The following is a 25,624-nucleotide window of genomic DNA, read 5'->3' as shown; positions in this document are numbered from 1 at the left end:
CATATAGATACTTCCCTAGATCAGGTGAGCTAATCAAAGAGAGATATTTAAAGCATGTAACACGATACAAAGCCTTCCAAAAGGATTATAATAACGAAGGTGAATGTAAATGAACAAAAGCTCAATTTTCTATCAGATTCTGTGTGTACCAGTTTAAACAAGGTGCCGCTTAGTAAAAGTACGAGGTGTGATGAGTGGCATTCTGCTAAGCCTGGAACACTTCACAGAACCAGAAACGGCTTCAGAAAACGCTGTGACAAATCTTCCTGGGAGCAGGCAGGTGCCAGTTCCTCGCTTTCACTAAAACTGAAGAGGACATGGGGTGGAACTGACAGCTTGTAGACCGTGGCACACACTTTCTGCGAACAGATCACAATGTGATTTTTGAAATCTGAGTACTAAGGATTTCACATAATCGAATGGCTTAGCTCTAAAAACATCCTTCCCTTTCCATCTGCTCCTTTTGTCCCAAGACCTCTGATGTTTACGTTTATAATAAAGGGAAGCAGGAATAGAGTGGATACTGCATCTTGCTTTGCTCTTGTAAATAAGTAATATTCATCCATGAATACATACACTATTTGAAAAAGTCCCCATATCTCATTCAGAGAAGGATTTCCCACTTTTGATGTTTAATGATCATCAAAATGTTTAACCTATTTAAGTAATACTTAGGTTGATTTCCATTGTGTGAGCCACTAATAGTTATAAGCAAAATTCAATATAGAAGCAAACCGGTTTTGTACGACACGTAAGAGTATTATGGTCACAGGAAATCAAACTTAAATTTGTGTACATATTTTGTTTTAGGGACACGAGAACCAAATAGTTCGAAGTTTGGCGATCCATTCTAGCTTTTCCCATGAGATACAAATCTCATCTTTGAGTGCCTATCAAATTCCATTTGCTTCAAACTGTTCTGGTTTCTAGAATGAACGTGTTTTGAATTAAAGTCTTAGAATCTGTCTTTTCTACAGGGTGGGTGCAGACCTGACTTCTCATTGTAAGCACTGATGGGGAGACAAACAGGCAACACTGCCCTTTCTCTGCTCAAATCCGCCGCTCCGGCAGCTCAGGGGAGCAGGACACGCCTGCTGCTGCCCTGGGTGCCGTGAAGGGCTTTGTCTTTTTAAATCATGCGCTGCTGCTTTTCAAGATCGGGGCCAAGTGCGGCCACTCCTGCTAGCGCTTCAAGTGCTCTTTATTGACTGTCAGCACGCCCGGCAGTGGGCGAGCCTTGGGCACAGTTTGATAAACTTGTAAACACTTGCACAGCCCCTTCCTCTGGAGCTCGTCAGGCCTCTCAGATACAGGCCGGGCACAGAAGTCTTTCATCGTGTCCTGAATTCCAGAAACTCTGGCTTCCGAGGAAATAAAGGCCAGGCCCAGAGCGCTCTCCCCTGTCACGGAGATCACTCCCCCGCCCACCCCAGAGCCTGGCCTGAGAGTGATCACAGGCGACACACGAAGGTTGTCTGTAGGTGTCACCAAGAGAAAAAGGAGGAAGGATGGAGGCAAACACATAGACAGGGCAACTGGGTGCCCTGTGGTTATTCTAAACTCCAAGCGTGGAGGTTGGGAATCAGACCAATGAAAGCCTTCCCAGTAAGAGTGAGGTGTGCCACGTCTTCAAACGCAATAGGGCATCGTCTTGAAGGTTTTTCCCGCCGCGTCCCGTTGTGCCTGAATGTGGGAGCCACGAGCAATCTTTCCACCTGCTGACTGTGATTTTCCCTTTCTTCAGCAAGCACGTGTCACTACAGCCTCAGTGTCTTAAAACACAGTTGTCAGAGCGTGAAAACATTAAGAGACCATGTACACAGAGCTACTGCCTTTCCTCTCCTTACTCATGTGACACCCAGTTTACAGGGAAACATGTCAGTGAAGTGGGGTTTTTCAGACAAGGCCATAGAGGAGGTACTAGGGCTCGGCCGGTGTGGTTCAGTGGCTGAGCATCGATCTATGAACCAAGAGGTCATGGAAAGTTAAAAAATACTAAATGTTTTCCCACGTATAGCATGCATTTGCTGCCTGCCTATGATGCGAGGGAACAAGCGTAGAACGATTACAACGGAAAGGCAGGGAAGAAATCCAACTATAAAAGTCTAACTCAGTTGTTGAAGAGGGTAAGTGATAATATCTTAAGTCCCATGGAGGCACAGAAAATTAAGACGGCAGGAAGCCAGGCTAGGCATTTACAATCCGTAGCCCACCCTACAATCCTATGATCTAACCTTGGATTCATTCACTGATTCTGAGATCTCTGCGTGAGCAAGTCCTTCTTTAAACCACCACGGGCCCAACACGGACACAGCACATTACATCACGAGAGAAGTGAGATAAAACATAACTGCCTTGCAAATACAGCCTAATGGGTGAAATCAATATGGCACCTAATTAAAGAACTACTCTACCCTGCAAGTTCTATAAACAATATCGGATAAAGCTTGATGCTCCTGCAGACCTTAGTCCCAGCGCTTTAGTTAACAGGCAATCTTCCACTCGCTCAACTCTAATTTGCTGAAATTGTCTAGTATTTGAGAAAATTGGTAAACGATGAACAATAATAAAAATTTAAAAGCAATTTCAATTATTTTGTTTAAACAGTATAAATCACACACAGATATACACACATGCACATACATATAGATTTAGTGTTTCAATCTGTACTCATCCAAGAGAATATATATATATATATGAAGTCATTTGCCAAAGTTATTACTAACCAAAATTTATGGACTTTCCTTTTGTCTTACACTATGCCACATTATCAAATACTAAATGTTGGCATTTGTCTCATCGCTTTTTTCATATAAAGTTAATGTTGAGATGTGCATTTTCTAACACACTGCGATTGCCTGCTTGACGTCTGTCTTGCCTAGAAATTCACTTGCTTTGGGAACAATTGTGACTGCCTTTTTTCCACTGCTCTATTCTCTGAACCTTGCTCTGTACATGGCACATAATATAGGGTGTCCCAAAATTCACGCAAGAAGTAATTTTGATAGAAAACACAGGTTTATAATTAAAAATTGTAAATTTTTTATTGATTCATAAAGTATACAGTATAGGGTTATGTATGGAATAGCACATCGGGTAAATGGCCTCTACGGCTTTGCTGGCACATATGCAAAGCCGTGGTCTTCATTGGTCTTCATTGTCCCTGCTCCTGGGCCATAATTGGTACTTGGGAATGCTTATCAAATTGAAGGGATTGAAATCAAAGGGCAACAGATATTAGAATCCGATTCAATAAACCAAGTAAAATTAGGCTTTTATTTATTTTTTGTTGTTGTTAATGCTCACACAAAATTCAAACCTTGCGTGAATTTTGGAACACCCTATATATGCTCAGTAAATGAATGCAGAATGAACGAATATCAAGCATTCAAAGCAAGATTAAAGATTAGCTTCCTTTCATAAAATCCAAATAAATAAAAACAAAAATAACGAATGACAGGGATTTCTATGATTGCTTCAGAGGATATTATTGATGCTGACTTAAGGATCTACCTTCTTAAGAATTGTGCTACAAAAGTACAAGTACATAATCATGACTTGTAGAAAAAAGAGTGAACTAATAATTACTGACAGGCATCAAATACTTGTCATGTTCCAATCACTGCCTGGCAGCCTGCATGCATTACCTGATTTGAATCTCAGCACCACCCCACGAAGAAGCAGGTTGGAGAAGGTAATTTGCTCAAAGCCATCCCATGATGGCAGCGCTGCTTTTCTTACCCACTACACTGCATCAACACCTGCTTTGTGTCCGCTTTATAGAGGGCACATCATGTACTTCATGTCATTGGCCCCTTTATATACTTTCTATCGCTTGGTCATGCTATTTTCATTTACTCACTCAACACATTCTTGTTGTGCACCTATTACATGCCAGGAACTATGCTAAAATCATAGGACAGAGCAGGAAAAATAATGATCTTTGCCTTATACTCTATTAAAGAAGGCATACATTAACTAGGAATATGAGTCATCACCGGCATTTTCCAGGCACTGACTAGGTACTGCGCACCATTTTAGGTATTTACAATGGATCTGCAACACCACTCTAACTGATGGGAAAATGGGCACAAAGAGGCGATGGAACTTGTCCCCAGTAACAAAGGCATGAACGGTCAGAACAAGGACATGAAACCAGGTGGTCTGGTCTCTCTCGGCTACACTGTTTCTGAATGATGGCACAGGGCCATGCACCACCACTCGCGGAGAGCTCTGTAGGTCACCCGAAGGCATCAGGTCAGAATCTAGGCCACTGAAGGGGGTCAGGCAGGCCACTGGTATCTCAGATTTGTCTCTGAAGAATGGATGGGCGAGACTAAAGACATACATTCCAGATGGAAAGTGGCTCCTATGATCCAGGTGAGAGACCATGGGATCCGGGAGATACTTTGTAGTTAGAATTGACAGGACTTGGTGACTGACTGAATGTGGGCGGGGAAGCTTCTGGCCTAGGTAACCAGGTGCATGGTGATGCCACTTGTTGACACAGAAAGCCCCGAAGAGAGGCCAATTGGACTGTTTTCCAAAGATGGCCACCACATCGTCTACCCCCCATGCCTTTATAAAATGTGTCCTTGCCATTTCCCCAGTCAAGAAGGGAAGATTTTTTAAAAAACATTTTTAGTGATTTCAGAGAGGAAGGGAGAGGGAGAGCAAGATAGAAAGAAACATCAATGATGACAGAGAATCACTGATCAGCTGCCTCCTGCACAACACCCACTGGGGATGGAGCCCACAACCTGGGCATGTGTCCTGACTGGGAATCGAACCGAGACCTCCTGGTTCCTAGGTTGACGCTCAACCACTGAGCCAGGCCTGCCAGGCTAATTCTCCTTTCTATGAACCTGGGCTGACCTCACTGAATTTTCTGACAGACAGGATGTGATGGAAGGGACACCTGAGAATGTCCAATATCCTAGAAAACTGTTTCTGTGAACGATCCCTCTTGGACATGCTTCTTCGGAACCACCGGCTATGCTCTGAGAAGCCCCGACACACAGAAGGCCAGGCTCAGGTGCTCCAGCGGACAGCCACCGCAGAGCCGACAGGGAGCAGCGACTGCCAGCTGTGAGGACAGGCTGCCACAGACTCCAGCTCAGGGAAGGTCTCAGAGAGACCCGCTGGCATCTGGAAGCAGCTGCACGAGCGACCCAAGCGAAAACCCAAGAGCTGCCTTGTCAATCTGCAGAACCGTGAGAGACGAGCACACGTTGATCTTTGACGCCACTGAGTTTGGGTGCGGCTGGCTGTGCAGGAGCAGATGACCAAAGCCGGGGGTGGGTTCAGCTGCAGACACCGCGATGCCAGCGGAGGGACGTGTTCCAAAGCTCCCTGGTCAAGTTCATGGGGTTGGTGTCCGGACTCGAGGAGTGGGGTCTGGGCTGCACTGACTGACCTGGGAGCTCACAGCCTGCAGCACAGCACACGGAAGGCCGCTGGAGCCAGAGGAGTGGGGGAGGGAACCCGGCGTGGTTATACTTTGAAGAAAGCAGAACCCAGAGAACAGCCATGGTGACAGATTGGGTAGAGGAAAATGAGTCACAGGACAAACTGAAACGTCCCTGCTGAAAAGTTAGGAAGGAAGTGCATGAACGTGGTGTCACAGAGGCAAAGGGGAAAGACCACTTCATTGAGGAGGGTTACACGCTGCAAAGACAGAGGGGCAGTCATTGGTGCCCCTGACACAGCGACGGGTGACTCTGGAAGACAACAGCTGCGTGAGTGGCGGGCGGAGGACAGCCACGAGAAAGGGGCCAGGCTGGAGCAGGGGTGCACGGGCGGTAAATCCTGACTCTGCACCCTCTGTTCCAGAAGGCTGGCTGCAGGGGAGAAGAGAGAGACGGGGCAGAGCTGGCCCAGGGGGCAGTTCGAGGGTCTATGTATGGATCTTCTGGAGACGGCGAGTGGCCTCAGAATGTTCCAGCGCTGACTGGATGTCCAGGTAGAGTGGGGACATTCTGAAGTACAGGATGGGATCAAGAGTCCCATGGGAAGTTGAGCCTTGGATGAAAGAAAACACTCAGACACGCGGAGGCCTGGAGGGCTGTAAGAGGGCTCCCTCTGAAGGCTTCCGCTTCTTTTGCGGTGGTTGCTGTTGAATAGGAGGCCAGGACATCAGCTGAGAAAGCTGACGGGTGCAGCAGGAAGATTCTGAATAACTGGTAAGAAATGTGGAAGAATTTGCAAGGGACATGGAGTAGGGCTGCCAGATGGTGGGAGCCGGTGAGCCAAGAGACGGGCATGATTGCTCCCTCTTTACGTGTGAGGAAATGGAGGCTCAAAGAAGTTAAGTAACTTGCTGAAGGTTACAAACTAAATAAATGCACGAGCTACAACTGGAACGGAGGCCTGTGTGGTTCTTTCCAGCGCATTAGGCTGACGGAATTCCTTGGTCCAGGGGAGTAACTGCCGTTTCTGGAAGGAGACTGGTGTTGGGGCTAAAAAACACCATTCCCACCCCCTTCCCTCAGGTCTCCTGAGACCGGTGCTTCTGACCTCCTCTCTGCAATCTGCAGTCTAAGGAGGTCTCAGGGATAATCAGTAAAGGCCCCTGGCACAGGGCAGAAATTCTTCTTTAAATAATAAACACCCTTTAGAAATGCCTTCAGACTGCGCTTAAAAGCAAGCAGGGAGTTTACTGAACCCTTAGCACCAAGGTTGTGCCTGGGAATCTACATATATATAAAAGCCTAAGTGACCGTCTGACCGTCAACAGGGTACCTATGATGTGCACTGACCACCAGGGGGCAGACGCTCAACACAGGAGCTGCCGAGCTGCCGTGACTTGGCAGCTGTGGTTCTCGGGTGACGCACCCGGACCCAGAGAGGAGGGAGCCCGATTCCGGGGTGCGTCACCCGAGAACTGCCCTCTCGCAATCCGGGGCCCCTCGGGGGATGTTGGAGAGCCCGTTTCGGCCTGATCCCCACAGGCCAGGCTGAGGGACCCCACTCATTCCGCAGACGTCCTTTGAGCCCCAGCGCCACCCCAGGTGCAGCTGCCCGGGGAGGGTCCACGGGAGGCTGGCTCCAGGGCATGTCCGGCCCCTCTCGCCCAGTCCTGCCCTGCCGGCCACCTTCCAATTAATTTACTTTCAATGTGCACGAATCCGTGCACCGGGCCTCTATTTGTCGTTAAAGAACCAGGCTACATAATAAGAGGACGGCATTTAGAAGCTGAAAGCAATCTGCTCATGACGCTCAGCACAGTTATTCTCTGGGTGAGCTTTGCTCAGGAGGCTCAGGCCTGCTTACAGGTGTGAGCTAGAATTTCTAGAAATGAGGTGCAAAGCTCGGGAAGCTGAAGTGGTGAGGGACGCTGTGGGTCCATCCTGGAGACAAGGAGCAGTGTTTGTGAGGTGCCTCCTTCTTGCAAATAGAGCCCCTCATGCTCCCTGCACCCAGGACTATACATATTTAAGAGACAGATACCAAGAATCTTTATATGGAAAAATGAAAATAAGATTCTTTCAGTTTAGTATATTTTGGCTGTTCCAGAAAAAATAAAAAGACACTAGTGACTATGATTTGGACAAGGACTGAGCCCAGACACAGAGGAATTCCCGCACATGCCCTAGTCTGGCTGGCGGCTGGGGGATCGGCTCTGCGGTGTCTACTCGTCCTGGGGCATCGCTGTCTGCTCCTTACCTGGGCGGCGAGGAAGAAGGTACCTGCCCACGAGCACATGGCTGCTCCGTGGCGTATGTCATTGCACACGGTGCCTCCAGGGCACGTGGGTACCTGCAGCCCCTCACAGAAGGGGAACCACAGCTGTGTGTTTGAGACGGTGGAGCACATCCAACTGGCGTTTGTAGGAATGGGAGAGACCATAAAACAGAGAACACCCAGGTGCATGTCCCACAGGGAGGACGGGTGCTATCCTGGGAAACACACGGATATGTGGAAGCATTTGTGCTTTTGATGCAATAGCATCTCCCTGCATCGTGGTGAGTAGTTTAGAAGCCCATCAGCTCCAGAGCGCTTTCTGAAGCCACAGTTATAGGACGTTCTTCCAAACCCCTGGGGCTGCCGGGACCCCGGACAGGCTTTCCCGGGCTGCCCTACGCTTTCCTGCAGGTCTGAACCACTGGCAGGTTACAGAGTCCGGGGAAGGAGCCACGTCTGCATGTGGGCTTCTGGGAGCCGAGGCCTGCGGATCTGAGTAGAGGCTCCTGGCAAAATCCCGGCCCAGCACCAGGGAAGGGACTGGGCCTGCAGCTCCCTGAGGCATGCCTGTCTGCTTCAGTTCAGTCACAATAAATAAATGGTTAGGGTGTGTGTCCTCTTAAATAAAACATTTACAATAAACATTTCCCTTTTTAGTATATTCAGTGGATAAAGTCCCCTACATGTGAGATTAATAAGTGCTAAGAGAACATGTAAATTTCAATCTATATAAACCAGAAATAAATACTATTAATTTCTGTGCAGTTACTCAATCTGTTCATATGTGTGTCATCACTGCCTAAAACAACAATTGTTTAAGTAACCGTATTTTATTTCACGGAAATTTCCCACCGACAGTTTTAATGAGGAAAGATGGGCTCCCTCCTCGGTAATCTGCCCGTTTTCCTCAGATGTGGAGTCATCTCAATCACCAGCTTACAGTTTGGGGACATGCAGAACTTGGTGTCAAAAGGCCCTGTACAGGGGTGGGATGGGGTATTTATTATTACCATGAAGATCTTGTCAAATTCCTCCATCTCTCCAAGAGAGAAGAGAAGCGTCACAAAGTATTATTGTTAAAATAAAACAGAAGATGGGAAAGCAAAGAACAAAAATACAATAAGAGCATTAGTCACAGTCCATGTAAACCACAACAGATATATAAATACTAGAGGCCTGGTGCACGAATTCGTGCATGGGTGGGGTCCAGCTGGCCCGCCCCCGATTGGGATGGGGTGGGGGTGATTGGAGGCGGTGCTGGCCAGGGGGAGGGGCCACAGCAGTTGGCCAGCCAGCCTCACCCCCTGGTTGAACTCCAGTCGAACTCCCGGTTGAGGGGACAATTTGCATACTAGCTTTTTATTATATAGGCTAAGCAAGTATGTTCTATATAAAGATACAGTAGCTTCTTTTTAATCTCGCAGGGAACCTACCCCACGAGGGGGACCTAACTGATGTGGAAGCAGAATACAAACCTAAGAAGAAAAAAAGTGGAAGACACACCAGGGAGATGCTTAGAGGCAGATGACATATTCATCACGTGGCAATAGGTGTTGTATTCTGGTGGCTTTGAGATACAAAGTATTACGACATTTTTGCAAAAAGTCAGAGGATGTCAAATGCCAAGACATATCTACATACCACAAACATACATAAAAACAACAGACAGGCACGCATAATGTAAATATGCATACACATGAATACATTTTCCTGCGTGTTTATACCAGAAAAATGAAATACAGCATTCTGGGTGTTCACATTGAAAAAAATTAGCTACAACCTCTTAAATTCCATTTTTAATTCAGAGTCAATTGATCTGCAAGCCTGTCAGGTCAGAGTGCAAGCTTGTGAAGGTTAGAGAAAGGGCAACACATTATAATCCTTTGCAGTGGTTCTCAACCTGTGGGTCACGATCCCTGAAAGTACATCCTGCATATCAGATATTTACATTACGATTCATAACAGTAGCAACATTACAGTTATGAAGTAGCAACGAAAATAATTTTATGGTTGGGGGTCACCACAACATGAGGAACTGTATTAAAGGGTCACGGCATTAGGGAGGATGAGAACCACTGCTAGTGTGTGCTGTACTTAAAAGCTTTCATATCAAAACTGATATAGTATTCCAACACCACACAGTCGCTGAGTGAAGAAAGCGTCATATACCCAAGGAAATAGTGATGAGACGCTGAGTTATAATCTATTTTCAGACTAAAATTAAAACAAAACACACAACTGCAGGAGGGAAAGGCGGGAAGGCCTCGCTGTCTAACCAGAAGGCACACAGTATTATTCCCATAATAAAGTGTACATTTTCAATTGTTCAAGTAAATGAATAAAAACTGCTCCTTCAAATACGACATCTGTAATTTCAAAACCTTTCCTCTCTTCCACATAAAACTGGGTAAAGACAAATGTATGGCAAGAGATGTTCACAGAAACACACAGGCCACGCGACTCTCTGCCTTACCGCTGTCGCCAGAAGGCAGCGCCACGGTGTGCGTGGGCACGGTGTCCGAGTTCACCTTTCCGTTTTCAAACGTGTCGTTTTCCGTCTGCTGGAGCTGCCAGTTGAGGCCGAAGAGATGCATTGCTGGGGGGAAGGATAGAGGCTGGTTAAAGGGCCGCTACTTTTGCTGCAATGCCAATGGCAAACATGTTAACAAGTCACGTAGAGTTACAATGCAACACCCAGGGTAACTGCATGATAAAGATCAGAAAACAAGCAACCCCACACACAAATGCAATGGTGGCGATAGGTACATACGCAGCACTGCAATAGTGCTCTGATGTTTCTCCATCAATTGTACCAGGACACTCCTAGGCAAGAACGGTTACCTTCTCTGCTTTGTCGGAGTTCCATCCCCTCCACCCCTGAACTAAGCGGTGGGAGCTCATAGCAGCACCCGCCCAATTGCGTGACCACAGGCCACTCCCACGTGCATAACACTTTGTTGTAAAACCTATAGGTTCTCAAGAGCCGAGATGCTAATCACTGGATTAAGGTAAGACTAAAAACTGGGCTCACAGATGAATTAGCTGGCATATGAAATGATCAGAATGGATACTGATGCACAAAATAGAATATTTTAATAATCTAAATTTAAGATCAATTTATAGTATAACTCAGCAATGATCCAGATCAAGCCGCCTGTATATCTGCCAGGTAGCTTCCTGGAGAATTTCTGTATGAGCGTGATCCTATATACTAAAACCCTAATATGCAAATCAACCGAACAGCAGAACCACCGGTTGCTATGATGTGCACTGACCACCAGGGGGCAGACGCTCAATGTAGGAGCTGCCCCCTGGTGGCCAGTGCGCTCCCACAGGGGGAGCGCCACTGAGCCAGAAGCCGGGCTCATGGCTGGCAAGCACAGAGGCGGTGGTGGGAACCTCTCTTGCCTCTGTGGCAGCGCTAAGGACTGGGGAGTGGGCCTAAGCCGGCAGTAGGACATCCCCTGAGGGGTCCTGACTGGGAGAGGGCACAGGTGGCGCTGAGGGACCCCACCCTGCACCAGTGCACAAATGTCCTGCACCGGGCCTCTAGTAATCTCATAAATTGTAAAAACGTTGTTGACTAACTTTATTTAAAAGATTTAGAAAATATATGTATAACTATATATTTCTAAATCTAATTAAAATTGTTATGTATTATTTAATAACATCCGATATACGTAGCAACACAATTATGTTGGCACAGTGTACAAACTCTGGCTCTGTCCTCAATCGAGGATTTAACCCTGCACAAGTGACGTAATGTTGGTAAACGTTAGGTTTACTTAAACAGTGAGGCTGGCTGCCCGACCTTATGTAATTGGTGTGAACCTCCTAGGCAGTGCAGATGGAGGACAGTAGGACAGTTCTTCGTGTAGAGGCATTTCATTTATTTATCCTTTACCCCAGATGACTGAGCTACTGGAAGTCACCTGACCGACCACGGTACCTCTCAAGTTAATAGTCCCTTTGACTGCGACGTGTCCTCTCCCCTGTGAAATCCCTGCACCTCCCTCAGGTGGCAGGTGCCCACTTCCTGGGGAAGCCGCACGGCTGGATGGAGCATCTTTCCCATGACTGTTCATTCACTTTTGTATCTCATTTTCCTTACACAGTGCCTGATACCCAGCAGGTTTTTAAAAATATTTTTATTGATTTCAGAGAGAAAGGGAGAGGGAGTAGAGATAGAAACATCGATGATGAGAGAGAATCACTGATCAGCTGCCTCCTACATGCCCCACACTGGGGAACGAGCCTGCAACCTGGGCACGTGCCCTGACTGGGAATCGAACCATGACCTCCTGGTTTATAGGTCACTGCTCAACACCTGAGCCACGCTGGCTGGGCTACCTAGTGGGTCTCGATAAATATCTGTCAAATAAACGAATTTTATTTCCTGAGGTTTCAAAATCTAAGAAAACACTTGTGTATAAAAATATATAGTTATTCAAAGGAAAATTTAATAAATATAAAACAAATACATAAGTGGCTAAGACAAGAGTACTATTTTATTCATTATTTGATTGCCTTAGGGTGTATGAAAAATAGTGAAAGTCCCCTCGTATTATGTATAATTGATTGGATTTTTTAAAAAAGATTCAACAGTTTGGGGACCTTCCATGACCAGTCTCCCATTTTCCTGTTCTGATACCTGATACGAAATCATGATCTAGTAAGAAATATACCAGACACAGATACCAACGTAGCTACACCTACCCTGTGTATCTGTAACAAATGTTTACACGTAGGCTCCCTGCTTCAACTCCAGTCTGCCGGCAATTTCTTTTAGACTCTGATTTTTCAAGGATTAAGACATAGGTCATGGAATGCTTGAATGTACAGATGGTCAGTGGGTAAAGAGGTATGACTCCGTATGTCATTTTTGCATTAGACTATGTAGGGTTTGAGTGGCAAAATGTCAAGAGCTTTCTAAACACTGAGCACGTCATACGTTTGTCAAGCTTCAGCTATTTCCGCAAGTTTTGAATGAAACAGTGGGAGATACTTGGGCACAGAGTAAAGGTCTGAGAGGCACACATTGGTGGAGCAACAATAACTACCCAACAGGGTCAAGGCTCTCACACAAAATAACATGTCATTACTGTGTGCTTTCATGGAGCATAAAAAGGCCTCTTATAGATTAGCTCGTTTTATTGGTTTTAACAGACTTTGAAGAGGAGAGATAATCCATGGATCATGCACAGAAGTCAAGTGTTAAAAGTAATGTTATGTTTATGTTTGGAGAGCTATTTTATTTTCTGCCAGATGGGCAACATCTTATTATATACGTTCATTATAGAAAATCTCCATAAAATGGGATTTCAGTTCTACTCAAGACATCATCTAATGAGAACCATACCCACTAATATTACATCTTGTTTCGCACTGCATTGAAAACAGAGGCCAACAAGTTGTCTGGTCTTAGACTATTATGTACTTTGAAAATATTGCTGTTTGGAATTTAGTGAAGCTCTTGACACGTATGATGTGTCATTTAGGATATTTATACAAACTCAGAGTGTTAGGGAGATTCACTCCAAAGGTAGTGTGAGAGAGAAAAAGAAAAGAGGAGGAGGAGAGAGAGTGGGGTAGAAGCAACGAAGTCATAAAAGTCAAAATGCTCCAGAAATTACTAAGCACCAGTCAGTAACATGACATGCAATGTCTCAGCAGAAAAAAGAGAAAATTAGTGAAATAAAACCCATCTGTAGATGAAGAAGGATGAGAACACCCCTGCCTCGCCCGAGCCGGAGGGCAGACATGAACCCCCAGGGAGGCCTGTGCTCCCAACCTTCAAGGTGGTACTGCGGATCCCTGGCTGACGCAGGACTGACCGGAGGGCGTGGGACGAGTGTCAGAAGAAGCTGGGAGTCTGACTGAAAATATTATCTCCGTCTATGAGAAGGTCACGCAGGCAGGAGCCTACCTCCTAAAGAGAGGCCACATGCAACTAGAGATATTGTCACGACAAAGAGTCAAGAAAATGTTAAATTTGGAGAAAACTTTGAGGAGGCTTATGCAACAAGGAACAAGCCCAAGAAGTCAACGCCGGAGATATGGGTGCTGATCTAGAGTCAGGAAGAGCAGGGACGGAAAATGAACATCTCAGAACGATGGTATTTCAAGTCTGAACAAGAGCAAGATGACAAAACGAGAGGTCCAAGAAATGGTGTTAAGACCCCTGATGCAAAAACGAGGGAGGGCTGCCTAGTTCACTATGAGGTGCCTACTACACCACCCTTACAAAGTATAAAAAAGAAGCTATGCCCTGGCCGGTGTGGCTAAGTTGGTTGGGTGTCATCCCACGCATCACGAGGTTGCAGGTGCAATTCCTGGTCAAGGGCACCAGTCCCGGTTGTGGGCTCCATCCCTGGTAGGGCGTGTGCAGGAGGCAGCTGATCAATGTTTCCCTCTCTCTCTCCACCTCCCTCCCTCTCTCTCTCTCTAAAAATCAATAAGCTATTAAAAAAGTTGCAGTGTGACAAAATAAATTCTACATTTAAAGAACTGAAGTTTCTAACACCAGTTAGACCTTCTCAACTCCTTTAAGACAAAACTTCTAAATTGCCAGGTATGTTCAAAGCCCTTTATCCTTGTGTGTCTTCAGTGGAACAGTTCACAGAGCTGGGAGATGAAAGGGATGCTTTTACACGCCGCCCTAGTCAAGCCATAATAAGGAAAACACAAACGGACGTGGCTGGGAGCGGTGTGCGCTCCGGGTCCCTCACCCCCTGGGCTGATGGGAGCGGTGTGCGCTCCGGGTCCCTCACCCCCTGGGCTGATAGCCGAGGTGGGAGAACCGGCTGGCAGCAGAACCAGGCATGCAATATTACAAAAATAAAACCGTCACCAACACCTGCTCTGTGTCAAGTGCTGTGCTAGTGTGACCTGCATTATCTCATTTAATCTTCACAAAGACCCCACCAATAGTGGATATTATTTTTTTTTTCATGTGAAGTCTCAGAAAACTGAGGCTTTTTTCGAGAGTTTAAGGTTCCAAACAAGTGAGCAGTGGATCTTGACCTTGAACCCAGACCTTCTGAGAACAAAGGTCATATCACAGCATTCCTGTCCCTTCCACCCCAGGGTTTCAGAGTGAAGCCACAGGGAAAGAAGTGAGACGGGAATTCCCGGAGGCCACAGGCTGGACACAGCTTCTCCCCGGGGTCTGGGAACCCAGGGCAGAGACAGTGTGCGGGGCGAGGGGCAAAGGTCACATGTGTGTGTCCCAGGCACTGTCCTTCCACACAAGTACTTTCCCATAAACTTCTATTGTCCTAAAAGAAATTTCACAATAATATGATGATGATGATGATGATGATGATGATGAAGCAGGATACTGTGGTTAACCCAGAGTCTTAAAACAACAATTTAAAAATTACACAAGTAAACACTATACTTGTTAAAGTTTTAGAAATAGTATTTGTGTAGATTTAATCTTTAAAAAGTTTATATTACGTTTTGTAGTTTTACATTGTTATTTCCACATAGTTTTAGGAGATTTTAATGGGGCAGGGCTGTATTCATATCCTAAATGTTATCCGAGTAAGAGTGGAACTGTGGATGCTAGCGATGCTATTCTATGTCTATCAGTGTGCTTTTCAGATTTTAAACACCTTGAAGCCTGTTATCTCCCAACAATGTGCATGTGACGAGGACCATTGTCCCCACTGTGTGAGGATGAAACAGGCAGAGAGGGTGAGTCGCCCAATGACTTAAAAAGTTACTGTGTAAGAGGACGCATGATACCAGATTCCTGACCCAATTTCAGGTTCCTTTATCTACACTGTGCTGCTTTCCTACTTATCCGAAGTGTATTGAATGAAAATTGAGCGTTCACATTAAGGAAAATTTAAAAAATTTAACACAAATTGATAGCAGCAAGTATAATCGGAAGTTATTCATTTGCTAAAATTGGCTTCTACATACAAACTATAAATGGTTGCATTTTGCAAGATTATTGGTAAGTTGCTTGTTTGAAACTGAATTGTATTTCCTCTATATTAAAAATCTCAGAAATGGTGGCTGAAGTCCCCACTGATTTCAAAAGTCTGCCTACACCCCCTATAGAAACATGCACACACAGCACCCAAGGCAACCAACAATGTTCTCAGAAGCCTTAACTGTAAAAGCCCCAGACGGGAAACTACCCCGATGCTGCCAGCAGTGAGCGGATTCACATCTTATAGTAAAGTCATCAATGGCCTTCCGCACAGCAACGCAAAGGGGTCCCACACAGCAACGCAGAGGGGTCCCACACAGCAACGCAGAGGGGTCCCACACAGCAACGCGAAGGGGTTCAGCACAGCAACGCAAAGGGGTCCCACACAGCAACGCAAAGGGGTTCAGCACAGCAACGCAAAGGGGTCCCGCACAGCAACGCAGAGGGGTTCAGCACAGCAACGCAGAGGGGTCCCACACAGCAACGCAAAGGGGTCCCACACAGCAACGCAAAGGGGTCCCACACAGCAACGCAAAGGGATTCGGGATTCCACACAGCAATGCAAAGGGGTCCCACACAGCAACGCAAAGGGATTCGGGATTCCACACAGCAATGCAAAGGGGTCCCACACAGCAACGCAAAGGGGTCCCGCACAGCACGGAAAGGGGTCCCACACAGCAACGCAAAGGGGTCCCGCACAGCAACGCGAAGGGATTCCACACAGCAACGCGAAGGGGTCCCGCACAGCAACACGAAGGGGTCCCACACAGCAACGCGAAGGGATTCCACACAGCAACGCGAAGGGATTCCACACAGCAACGTCAAGGGGTCCCGCACAGCAACGCGTAGGGATTCCACACAGCAACGCGAAGGGGTCCCACACAGCAACGCAAAGGGGTCCCACACAGCAACGTGAAGGGGTCCCACACAGCAACGCGAAGGGGTCCCACACAGCAACGCGAAGGGGTCCCACACAGCAACGCGAAGGGGTCCCACACAGCAACACAAAGGGATTCCACACAGCAACGCGAAGGGATTCCACACAGCAACGCGAAGGGGTCCCACACAGCAACGCGAAGGGGTCCCACACAGCAACGCGAAGGGGTCCCGCACAGCAACGCGAAGGGGTCCCACACAGCAACGCGAAGGGGTCCCACACAGCAACGCGAAGGGGTCCCGCACAGCAACGCGAAGGGGTCCCACACAGCAACGCAAAGGGGTCCCACACAGCAACGCAAAGGGGTCCCACACAGCAACGCAAAGGGGTCCCACACAGCAACGCAAAGGGGCAGGCCACTGCCAGCTGCAGCAGCATGAATACATCTCACAAGCAGAACATTCACCAGACAACCCATTCACAAGCGTGACTCCTGGGCAAGTCCATGTGCATACTGTTCAAAAGCAGGACCTACCAGCTGGTGGGAACCAGTCACAGGAGTGACTGACTACCCGCTGGGAGGGGGAGCCGGTGGAGCTGGGCGAGTTCTCGGGGCTTCTGGGGTGCTAGGCAACATCCCGGTTTTCTACCTGGAGGGGGGCTCCCCTGACTGTGTGCACTTAGGCGCTGTATACTTTCCTAAATGCCTATGACGCTTAAATTAAAATTTCCGTTTAAAAGTAGTCCATCTAACACAGCATAGCTCGAGTGTATGTTCCCACCTTCCCTAAACCCTTTCCAGGATAATTCCCAGGCACAGCTCTTTTAAATTGGTTGTAATAGCTGACATTTGCCCTCTACACTACAAAATAATAAGCATACATTTTATACGATCACCCATATCAGTGATAACAAGATCACCATGGTACCCACGGTAGGAGAGACTCACATGCACACTCACCCATCAATCACGATTGCCACCTGTTTTACTAACAGCCAAATAGCTTACTTTAGGTTCCATCTTCTTAGGGTGCTGGTGGCATTCTTAGAGTGTAACGGATTATAATGTGTTTAAAATGAAAATATTCCCTACAGAATTCAAAGGCATTCATTCTATAGCCTCTTACAGTCTTTCTTTCTGCAGGCTTTGCCAGAAAACGTTGAGAAAAACACTCATTAATTGAGATAATTTTGAGACGGAATGCTTGGAAAGATCTACCAGTGCAAGTGTCTGAAGATTTTTTTCTTCCAGGCTCCGAGCCCAGGCAGGTGAGAGCAATTACTGCGGCCCTCCTCGCGTTTTCCAGGCCGATGGAGATGAAGGGCCTCCGCCCGCAGAAGAAAGGGCACGTCGCTGTTTCTAACCAATACATGTTGGCTTGAGACGCAAAAGCCAGCGTGTGGGACACTTGAACCAAAATGTGTCATTAAAGAAAATTACACGGCCCCAAGGAGCAGACACAGTGCCGTTTTCAGCTCCCGTGAGAGGAGAGGTGCCAGAATGTCACCGCGTCTCCGGGGACCAGGCCACGGAGCTGTTATCACAGCGGCTGTCATTTCCATGGCGAGCCCTCGCTCTCCGGCCTGGTCCTGCCAAATACGGATGCGAGGCAGGGAGGGGACAGCTGCTGCCAAGGCCCAGCATCTGCCAGGACCCCGGGGCACATCCCGGGGAACGCGTGGAGCAGGCACAGAAGCAGGTACGCTCCCGCCCGGCTCTGAAGGGAGCTCAGGCCACCAGCACCCTGAGGACCGACCGCACTCCGGTTTTGGCAACTGAGTGCTGTTCCTAGCATGACTGCCATTATTGGCCAAACGCTGTGGAACATTACAAGGTCAAACATTCTCACAAAGACAAAAATATGAGCTATGAGAACCAGGGCTGGTAAGAAAAACCGACTTAAAAAATATCCAGAAAATGCCTGCAATTCTGTGTTGTTTAGCCTTCGAAGCCTTGAGCGTTCACCCAGGCAACTTTGGGTCTGGTTTCCCTTTCTTGTAATTCAGCTCGGGGGTCCACTGTGGCACATCCCCCACCCCCACACACCCTTCCTGAGAAAGATTCGTTAAGAACATGCTATCAGAAGGTGCAGGAAAAGACCATCCCAATCCGAGGGTTAGAGGTCAGAGCACAGTTTTTAGCAGAGATTGTCTGGGCGTCTGGGGAGCCACTTGTTTGTATGAAAAGAGACGCAGGTCCCATTCTCCATTCGGGCTCCACCTGGTGCGGCGGTTTGGGGAGTTGCCGTTTCTCATGCACAGGAACATCTCACCTCTACGCCGGATGACCTGAGGGCTCTCCCAGACCTGTGCTCTGAGATGCCACTGTACGTCAAAGTGCCACCATTTCCCTGGCGAAAGCATGGAGCCTCAGAAAAGCCCCACCCAGCATAGAAAGGTATCAGTGTATCTGAATGCAAACGCTGCTCCTTTGTTTTTATTTTAAAATGAAAATATAATTACACGAAGTCCAGCCATCATTGCGTGCATATGTTACCTCGGTACCTTGGGCTTTGAAAACAAAATTTCTTCGTTTTCTGTTTTAGTTTCATGAATATATAAATATACATAATGCACGTGTGCAATGATTAGATTTTACAAAAAATCTAAGAATACTTTTTCAATATGGGGCAGTGATTTGATGTGAGACGCTTCCGGAATGCAGCCCCGTTTCAATGCCAGATGAAAGCAGGTTGGGTGAGGAGTGTGGTGGAGGCTGGGACCCCTGCGGCCTCCGGTGTCATTAGAAATACATAGTGTTCCATAAATTAGCTTTTGTTTGGGGTTTCCCGCTGTGCTCACATACATGCTGACGGGATGTGTGAGGCAACGTTCTGGCATTCCACTCCATTATTATTCGTTATTAACTCTAAGGCTAATATAATATCAACAGATCCGACCTCGCTAACCCACATATAGTGTTTTAACATCAATATTTCTTCTTAAGGCTTTCACATGAATACATACTCTCGTTGTCATTAGAAGAAGGGAATTATCCCAACTATAAGGCGTTCGAACATTCCAAGCAACGGACGCCCGATGCAGCAAGTTCCCCTGAGTATTTTAATATAACAAGTTAAATCATAACTTTTATGAGCTATTTTCTGGGGAGAGGGGGAGGGAAAGAAAATAAGAGGTAAAAAAATGGTGGCTAATATTTTCTATTTCTATGCTGTGTATTTTTCCTTTCTCTTCTTTTTGCATTTTGTCACTTAATAAAGGAGAATCACACTGGCTGTCAAAATATCTTGCTGAGACTAACAGTCATGTAGCTGGGCAGGCTTGCTTCTGCCAGAATATTCGGCTCATATTCTTTCATAAACAGCAATATTAAAAATTCTACTTTTAAATTTAGCTGCATGTTTTCTTCCTTAACCGTGCGGACCCAGGTGCTCCGTGAAGGGTGCTGCTTGGGAACTGGGTCCCAGCTGCCCGCCAGTCACTGCTGCGGCCGAGAGGTGCATGGAGAGCAGGCTGCGTCTGCCTCGGGGGGAGTCGGGATTTCCCCGGCAGACGGCTCACATGATGCTGCCTCCGCCCTCCCATCTCCAGGTTCTGTTCTCTGGGTGAAGGAAGCATCTATGCTCCACTCTGATGGGAAGCACTGAGGGTTCACCATCACCATGAGCTGCCCAGAGGGGCCCATCATGATCAAGAAGCTGGAGGATCTTCGATGTCGACATTAAAGAATGCGGGAAGAGGACGTAAAAACATTCCAAAAACACCCAGAATACAGAATGATTGATGGCTAATTCCCTGCTTCCCCAAACACAGGGTTTGTTATTGTAGGGAAATGTATGTACCAGAGGCCCATAGATCCCGTGATCCAGAGGCTGGTGGGACTGACTCCCTTTCACGACTCCTCTCCCCCCTCGGAGAGCTTACAGGGCCGCAACCTACTGGTGGGGAACGATGTGTATGAGTGCTGATGACCTACTCACGCACAGAAGTTTTTCTTGGCTTGGTTTGACTTTGGACAAAAGTAGACTAGACCTGCAAATCAGAATTCTTTGAAAATTTATGGCACTTAAACCATCATTATTCAAAGATCCCACCATTAGAGATATGGAGATTGTTGGCGGGAGGTTGGTATATTAAAATGTGGCAAAATCCAGAAAATTATCCCCTTAGGTTTGAGAAAGGTAATATGACCTGTGAAGTGTGTGTGTGTGTGTGTGTGTGTGTGTGTGTAGGTGCTGGTGCATTTGTCTAGTTGCAACTTTAAATAAAACCAATGACCGTTTAGAAATCTGGGTACAACTCATCCATGTAGCTTGTTGTTCCTCATTCATTCATTAACAAACACTTAGTCTGTGTCGCCCTTACCCAGTTCTGTTTCTCAAGAGCAGCAGGGTGAGCTGCACCCACGTCACCACCTGCGGGACCCGGTCGGGAATGGTAACAGTCACCTGGGTCTCCCCTGACCACCTCACCCTCCAGGCAGGGAGCAAAGGCCGTGGGAGTCCAGGGTTCCAGCTCCCGCCACTGACGTGGCTTAGGGAGAGGAGTGTCCCTTGGTTACACACTGGCCGTAACTCTTACTAGTGGGTATTGATGGGACATCTGTGGACATTTATCTCAAAGCAAAATCCACAGGCAGGTGTGGTCGCTGGTCCCCAGGAGGCGGCTCCCCCTGCCAGCTGGCCTCCGTGCTTGGGGGGTTCAGTCTCCCTTTCTAAAGGTAAGCGGCCACCTTCCCCGCAGCCAACTCAAATCGCTTCTCTGCTAAGATCTCAAAGCTCTCTTTGAAGAAGGAAAAATCCCCTAAAAATACCTTTATTCTAAAAATAGAAAATGACGGTAAAATTTGGGATTATTTGAAGTGATTAACACAGTTAGTTTCTATGTACAAATTCGATGAAACTCAGGTTCACTAACTACATCATGCAGTGAGCTTGGTAAAGCCACCCATGTAGTTAATGAAGAGATTAAGGGTCTAAGATAGTGATGGCGAACCTACAGCATCTCCAGTCCCCTCAGCAGTGATTTCTATACTTTTTTAAAAAAGCGTTTATTACCTTTATAATTGTAAACATTCTACGGTATTACTACATTATACATATGTTTATGTTTACATATTTATTTTTTCCTTGAGATAACTGACATGTGGGCTTCACACGCACAGAGGGAGGGTCTTACAGGAATGCCCTTCCTGCCTCTGGCCCCCTCGGGACTGCACTGGCCACGCAGACCTCTTTGCTTATCAACTGCAGAGCAACATGACCTGTATCTCCCAACAACGACTGACATACAGAAACAACGTATGTTTTTAAAATGTCATCAACACGGATGAATCGAGCACTCATACATGTTTAGGAAAAACCCAAAGATATCTTTTCTTTCAACAGTTTTAAAACTATTTTCTGGGGATACTTTAAAATAAAATGCTTAACACATGCATGCATACTCTCTAAAACCGAGGGGAAGGAACATACAGGAACAGACTACAAGTCCTTACGGTGATTTTCCATCTCCTTCTAGAGCCAGCGTTCCCACGGGGAGGTTCCTTCCCGCTTCCTAATGCTCATGCTAAAAGGGCTGTAGCTAGACCCACTCAACAAGGAAAACGGATGAGCAATGCAACCCTTTCTCCTCGGACACATCAGGCTTTCTTTCTACTAATCGCTCTATATTGGCTTTAGTATTCCTGAGAATTGATTTTTCAGGCCGCCTTTCGGTTTATGTGGTCACACTTCCAATTTGTCCGAATGTCAGCATTTGTCAAAACACATAACAACCCTCGTTATTGTTCTGGTTCCGCAGGAAGACCTTTCTGTGGTGCTCGGGCTCGCTCAGCTCTGTCGTCTGTGCACTCACTCCTGCAGCCCCCTTTTAAATAGTCATCATGGTTGTCATTAAGTGCCCAGTGTCTGCATCCTCAAGGTATAATCTATGTTGTTCCCTGCTGTGTCTCTCATCGTGCCTCCGTAATAAATGTCGTCACTCAATAAACAAATTTTGAATGCATGAAGGATGGATGGATGGATGGTCACTTCCTTTTCTGGTGTTATATTAGTAATTTAATACAAAATCACTGCATGCATAGAAACCGTGGAGTCTCATTGTTAAGGAAGAAGGATGAGGTGTGTAGACATGCTAATATTATGTCAGACAATAAATAAACTGAAAGAGTATATGCATTTGGAATTTATTTTATTGCAGATTCCAGGATAAGACCTTTGTTTGAATATAGATTCAATGGAAAGTAAAGTTTTTATACTGAATTCATTCCTAAGATTGCTAGCAGTCGATAGTTTTGTTTTTTTAACCTTATATATGCCAGTTACTCTTCCTTTCACTCCTCTTGATGTTGATTATGCTCTGAAAAAACAATGCCCTCAGTACCACCAATATGAAAGCAAGTGACATACGCAACGCTGATTAAATATCTATGCAACGTAACAAGGAAATGGCAAATATTGTATCGCACTTTCCACTTGGCATTAGTGGGGAAATGCAGCTACGTTTTGCAGAAATGATCGCCCCAAACAGAAAACAACACCGCATTTCACACGTGATATTTATGTCCCACACACTCTCAAGTTCAGCTGATGCAAAAGGTATATATTTATAGACTAGAGGCCTGGTGCACAAAATTTGTGCACTTGGGAGGGGGGATCTCTCAGCCCGGCCTGGGCCCTCTCTCAGTCTGGGAGCCCTTGGGGAAGTCTGACTGACGGCTTAGGCCCACGGGGAGGGGGCCTAAGCTGGCAGTTGGACATCCTTAGCGCTGCCATGGAGGCGAGAGAGGCTCCTGCCACCACCACTGCGCTTGCTAGCTGTAAGCCCAGTTCAGGGCTTCTGGCTGAGCGGCGCTCCCCCTGTGGGAGAACACTAACCACCAGGAAGCAGCTCCTGCATTGAGCGTCTGACCCCTGGTGGTCAGTGCACATCATAGCGACCAGTCATTCTGCTGTTAGGTCTATTTGCATAAGAGCCTTTTATTATATGGGATTTCAGAGAGGAAGGGAGAGAGAGATAGAAACATCAACGATGAGAGAGAATCATTGATTGGCTGCCTCCTGCACGCCCCATACTGGGGATTGAGCCCGCAACCTGGACATGTGCCCTGACCAGCAATCAAACCAGTGCCCTCCTGGTTCATAGGTCGACACTCAATCACTGAGCAACGCCGGCCGGGCTAAAAGTGTTTATTGTTGATGTCCTTGAACCCTTTTCAACTCAGGAGCTCCTTGTATCTGAGTGGTAAAGAACAGTCTGTTTGTGCATAGAATTCCTCCTATGTTATTTACTCCGCTGACCTCATATCGAGCTAACAGTCAAATAAGTTATTTTGGGGAAGGAGAAGAGGAGCACCCTCCCTATATTCGCACCAATTTGCAGTGATTTCTTCCTGATGTGCAGTAATAAACACACACCAGCTCAAAGCTCCACATTCTGCTGTTGTCCTAATAAAAACCAAAAAAAATGTGTAATGTGAAAAAAATTGAGTGTGTGATTCATAGCTTTTTCCCACTTTAGGTCCAATTCAGATGTCACCTATATGCTCGTATAGAGCTGGCTATCGAGTGAACTGAATTTTAAGTCACCTCTCGATCATTTCTGGGTTTCTAGACGATACCCTAGACAGAGAAAACTGGTATTTTCTGCAAATTAATAGAGCTCACACTGAAGTTAGGACAGAGTGCAAACATGGCAAGACCGCCAGCATCTCTGTGGGTCGGAGGGAGGAGTGTGTGTGTGTGCGAACATATGCACGCTTTCATCCAAAGTGCCTCTTTCACAGGAAGCGTACCACCGTCCAGAATGGGTTTCAGTAGACTTTCTCCTTTTTGAATCGGCAGAGTCAGAGTCCTGCAGTAGCTGCTTTATCATATCACCACTTCCCTCCTCTCCCAGGGGTCAACGGGTTTATTCCGAGTCTTCATTCACCTTTGAACCAGGTTTAAATATGTCTTTAATTTCATATATCCAAGGATAACATAAAATACTGATTTATAAGTTTCCGTTTACAATGTTCAATCCTCTAAACCACAGGCAGTATATTTTCTTCCACAAAGTGATGAAATCACATCAGTATTAAAATGCTGCCGTCGCATCTCAGACAAGATGCGTTTTCGAAATGTAATGCAACTAGGAGTCAGGAAGGAAGCTGTAGTGAAAAATGGTGTGTAATTCATTGCTCAGTTGTGTTCTGTAACCTAATAAAACAGCACTTTTATTGCACAAACATGTCCAAAAAGAAAAAAGAATGTCACAGCACATTTTATTTTGCCGTATATATTGAAATGGCTGATTTTTCATGAAGCACAAAGGGCTGGCGTATTTTTCTTTCTGACCCTGAGGTGCATATAGATAGCTAGTAGCATAATCAATTTCAAGGTGCACAGAGAGGTAAACTGTTCATAAAATGCAAACAGACAAAGAAGTAGGACAGAGAGCTGCTACCGAACCCTGAGTGCCATGAAGCTGGCCTTGACGGGTTACCTTTTGCTGGGTCTGCGGAGTGAGTGCTCGTGCTGTTCAACAGCCTTGTTAGCAGATGCACGACAACATCTATTTTAGGAGTCACTTGGTAGCAGCTGTTCATGTATTTTTTCAATGAAACAGAATATTGAAAATGCGAGTCCTCCTTAGCAGCATGCGCCAGGGGTTCATCAGAGAAGCCATGCTGAGTTATTTCACGTCATTGGGAAAGGAATTAACAAGCAATCCCTTAAAAGTCCAGATTTTTTTGGGGAAAAACAAAACTAAGGAAGGTTTGCAGCGGTTCTCAACCTGTGGGTCGCAACCATCGGAAAACACATATAGCATATCAGATATTTACATTATGATTCATAACAGTAGCAGAATCACAGTTATGAAGTAGCAACGAAAATAATTTTATGGTTGGGGGTCACCACAACATGAGGAACTGTATTAAAGGGTCGCGGCATTAGGAAGGTTGAGAACCACTGCTTTAGAGGGAAATGGGAAGTGTCTGTTGAAGAAGGCAGGGTTTCTGTTTTGGGGGGATGGAAATAATTTAAAATTGATTGTGACACTGTGTGAATATAAACATCACTGACTTGTACATTTTAAATGGGTGAACTGTAGGGAATGAGAACTGTATCTCAACAAAGCTATTATGAAAACTGTCAAGCGAATTATTGGTTGGGGAT

The 25,624-nt window shown here is 46.3% G+C and overlaps 1 protein-coding gene across 1 annotated transcript in view; it reads right to left on the bottom strand.

The window, feature by feature from the left end:
- TENM3 (teneurin transmembrane protein 3) overlaps positions 1-25,624 on the bottom strand; it is a 420,114-nt gene that overhangs the window by 108,278 nt on the left and 286,212 nt on the right. The window contains exon 5 of the mRNA XM_023759395.1: positions 10,157-10,279. Coding sequence (XP_023615163.1) covers positions 10,157-10,279 — 123 coding nt within the window. The remainder of the gene's footprint in view (positions 1-10,156; positions 10,280-25,624) is intronic.

This window comes from Myotis lucifugus, unplaced genomic scaffold, assembly GCF_000147115.1.
Source record: "Myotis lucifugus unplaced genomic scaffold, Myoluc2.0 scaffold_154, whole genome shotgun sequence".
In the NCBI taxonomy this organism is placed as follows: domain Eukaryota; kingdom Metazoa; phylum Chordata; class Mammalia; order Chiroptera; family Vespertilionidae; genus Myotis; species Myotis lucifugus.
Note: the sequence above shows the minus strand (reverse complement) of the source record. Positions and strands in the feature narration are given on the sequence as shown.